Source organism: Phalaenopsis equestris, unplaced genomic scaffold, assembly GCF_001263595.1.
Source record: "Phalaenopsis equestris unplaced genomic scaffold, ASM126359v1 Scaffold000820, whole genome shotgun sequence".
NCBI classification, from domain to species: Eukaryota; Viridiplantae; Streptophyta; class Magnoliopsida; order Asparagales; family Orchidaceae; genus Phalaenopsis; species Phalaenopsis equestris.
This window is the reverse complement of record NW_018165260.1, coordinates 350,977-354,415: the sequence shown is the minus strand read 5'-3', so window position 1 is coordinate 354,415 and position 3,439 is coordinate 350,977. Positions and strand designations below refer to the sequence as shown.

Genomic DNA, 3,439 nt, shown 5'->3' with positions numbered 1-3,439 from the left:
ATGAACTTATCCTAAGAAGTGAGCGACGCCCAATGCTGATTGGCGAGGGCCGATGATTGATTGTCGGCAGCGGTCGACGAGATGGCGACGATCGGCGACTGGAAGTTCGCGTGATTGGCGACTGGTAGTCTGCGGTGATCGGCGATTGATGGTCGACGGCAGTCGACAACAAGGTGATGTTAAACTTGAACTCCTTTGACGGAATATGAACCACTCTGATCGGACGACCCAGAGAGATTCCTTACGACGTTTGATGGACATTTGAGTACCTTAACGATGTCAAATTTGAGCGAACTTGGGCTCATTGGATTCGTCTTATCGATAAGCTCGTTTTCATCATAAGTTCACTAGATTCGACATCAATTTGGTCTTTCAAATATGCCCGAAAAGCCTCCAAAAATGAATTAATAGCTTGATTGACGATTGATTTGTCTTAGATTTGAATAATTTTGGTATCATTAATTCTGTCTTATCTTGTTAGTAAGTTTGCCTGTAAGTTTGTTGAAATTGGACTTCTGGAAGACTCTTAATCAAAGAATGAACATTTCTTGCTCAAAAGGTTGCCATGACATTTGTGTCATGTCTCAAAATTTGTGTCGTCATACATCTACAGCAAATCTCAATCATTTGGCATGAATCTCGAGGCATTACACAAATCTCGAGATGATTTTTAAGCAAAAAAGATTCAAACCTAAAAAAAAACTCATCCAGAACTCCGATTTTAGCAAACTTGCAATCAAACTTACCGACTTGACAAGAAGAATTCAATGTTACCAAAATTAGTCCAATACAAGTCAAATCAAGATCAAATCAAGTTATTAAAACACTCTTAAAAGTTTTCAGGACATTAAGAAGGTTAAACAAATGCCGAATTTAGCAAGGCTATAATAAAATCGTGCATATTGACAAGACGAATCTAATGAGGCCAAGATTGCTCAATTACAACATCATTCAGACACTCAAATGTGGTGTCTGATTGAAGGAAGCCCTCCAGACCATCCCTCGTCTGAGGTGATGATCGTCTCCAAGGGTCTGAGTGACATTATTTTTAAATCATGAAATGTGTAACCGACATCGAGAAAGTGCTCCGGCTGCCCCTCATCTGAGGTGGTGATCATGTGTCGTGTGGTGCTCCGAGTGTATCTCGACCTTGCCGAGATATTTATCTGTCTGTCTGTTCGTCCCCCCTGCACTCTCGTAAGTCAATGTCTAGCCCCTTCTTGAATCTAGCAGACAACTGTCCTCATCTTTCCTGTCCCTACCAGCCCACCTCCCAACCATACAGCAGGCCGACGCCAGTTGCCCTCTACCCAACAACCGTCAACTACTTCCTGGCCCGCAAAATCATCTCCAACTCTCCTCCCTGCACCACTGCAGGCTGCTGTCAAACGCCCTTCTACAGTCAACGGGCCGCTGTCATCTACTTTCCTGTCGTCCCAACTACTGTCCCGCTACTTTCAGTTGTTGTCCCTTCCAAGATTGCTACCCCACCTTTCAACCAACCTCTACTACCCTTCGGATACACTTTTGAGGTGTAAGTTTGTATTATTTTATATTTTTTTGTGTGTTGTAACCCTCTTTTCTTATTAATAAAAAAGTTATTTTTGTGATTTAGGCTTTCTCCTCCGATCTCAACATGTCATTATTATTGTAGAAGGTGCAAGCATTTTTATTGATATTGTTTTGTGTAAGGTTGGCTACCTTCGCATCCTTAAATATTAAAAAAAAAAAAATTTTGGGGCATGTACATCCATACCACCCAATTCTTAAGCGTTTACATGTTTAACACATGCTTTAATTTTTACATACATGCCACCTATCTAAGCATGAAAATGTGCACCAAAAATGTTTCAAAATTTACCTTCTATTTCCCAACTTTGGTCCAAACAGACAAGCCTCACAAAGAAGAGAACACATTTGAAACTAACCCCATAAAAATAATGAAATCATCTTAATAAACAAAATATTATAAACTTTGAACGTTTAACAGAATTACTTCTGAATATTGTATGTAAGAGGGTGCCAAAAGAAAAATAAATAAATAAAATGTCATTTGTAAATTATAACATCCAGTAACCTTCTCTAATCTGCTCATAGAACTGATAAAAACTTGATTTTTGTGTAGAATGGTTTGCATAAATGACTAAATTTACTGTTGAAACAAATCATTTTACTGAATTTTTGTTTCATGATCATTTCCAGACAATCTCACCCAAAAATCTCAGTGCAGGAACTCCTCTAATCTCTACATCTACTAGCGGCGCCTGGATAAATTTCAAGTCCCTAAGCTCTGGATCACTCTCAATCATCTCAAGAGCACGCTTTTGATCCTGCAGCAAACAAGAAACATGGAGATTCAATCATGGCGGAAAACATCTTTTTTATTATTACTGTATTCTATATTGTTTTTTTGCATGATTTGAACAAATAAAACTTTGAAAATATGCTGATTTTAGTATAATTAATTTCCTCATTAGAACTTGTAAATGTCACAGTTCTACTCACTAATTTCTGCAGAATGGCATCCATTATAAGATTCCAAAAGAACAAAGCAGAATTTGCGCAAAACACAGCTATTAACAGACAATGTTATATTTCCTTTCTTTGGAGCATTTCAGTACATACCGCTCAATTCCTATGTATTTATGTACTAACACTTAAACAATGTTTTTTTTTTTACATTTCTACCAACTAAATATTTATGTACTAACACTTAAATATGTAATATGCAATTTTATTGTGTGCTTTTACAAATTATCAACCAGTATTTTTACAAGGTAAAATGATGCTAACATACGATGGGTTTATACATTTTGAATCAAATTGAGAAAAGAATGAGAATATATAATTAGAGTATAAGGTCATCATTAATGTTGGGAGCCAAAACAAAGAAGCAACAGAATCTTACAATGCAATACGACAATACCATGAGTAAAGACAATACCATGAGTGCTATGCAAAAGAAGAAAATCATAAGCACATAGATAAAGTTTAGAAAGTTGCAATTAATCCAATTAAATTGCATGGATACAAGTGATGTGCACCGAATAATCTATCACCAAACAAGCTAGGAGAAATAAAAACGAAAATGTAAAGACAGGCGTATAAAAAGAAGAATGGATGAAAGAAATTTACAACTTTTATTGAAGATAAGATGGTAAAAAAATGACATGCTGAGCATGTACAAAGAAAATGTAGATATTGCACCAATAAGCTAGATACAATTATTGTTAAGGAATTAGAATATATATATATATATATATATTAAAAGGTTGATCGCCGATCAACCCCATAGTTTGACCGAGGGGCGGACCCCCTTTCCAAAAGGTGTGCAATTCGATCCTACGGAGTGATCGAAGCCCCAACCCGAGAGACTTACACCAAAGGTCGCAACCAATGAGTCAGGCTAAGGCTCATATATATATATATATATATATAT

At 36.7% G+C, this 3,439-nt stretch overlaps 1 protein-coding gene across 2 annotated transcripts in view; it reads right to left on the bottom strand.

Moving 5' to 3' along the window:
* Positions 1-2,020: 2,020 nt before the first annotated feature.
* The window catches only part of LOC110031453 (ATPase GET3), a 20,350-nt gene continuing 18,931 nt past the window's right edge, over positions 2,021-3,439 (bottom strand). For both annotated transcript variants that reach the window (XM_020734654.1, XM_020734655.1), the window contains one exon: positions 2,021-2,330. In XM_020734654.1, the coding sequence (XP_020590313.1) occupies positions 2,193-2,330 (138 nt within the window). In that variant the 3' untranslated portion in view covers positions 2,021-2,192. The remainder of the gene's footprint in view (positions 2,331-3,439) is intronic.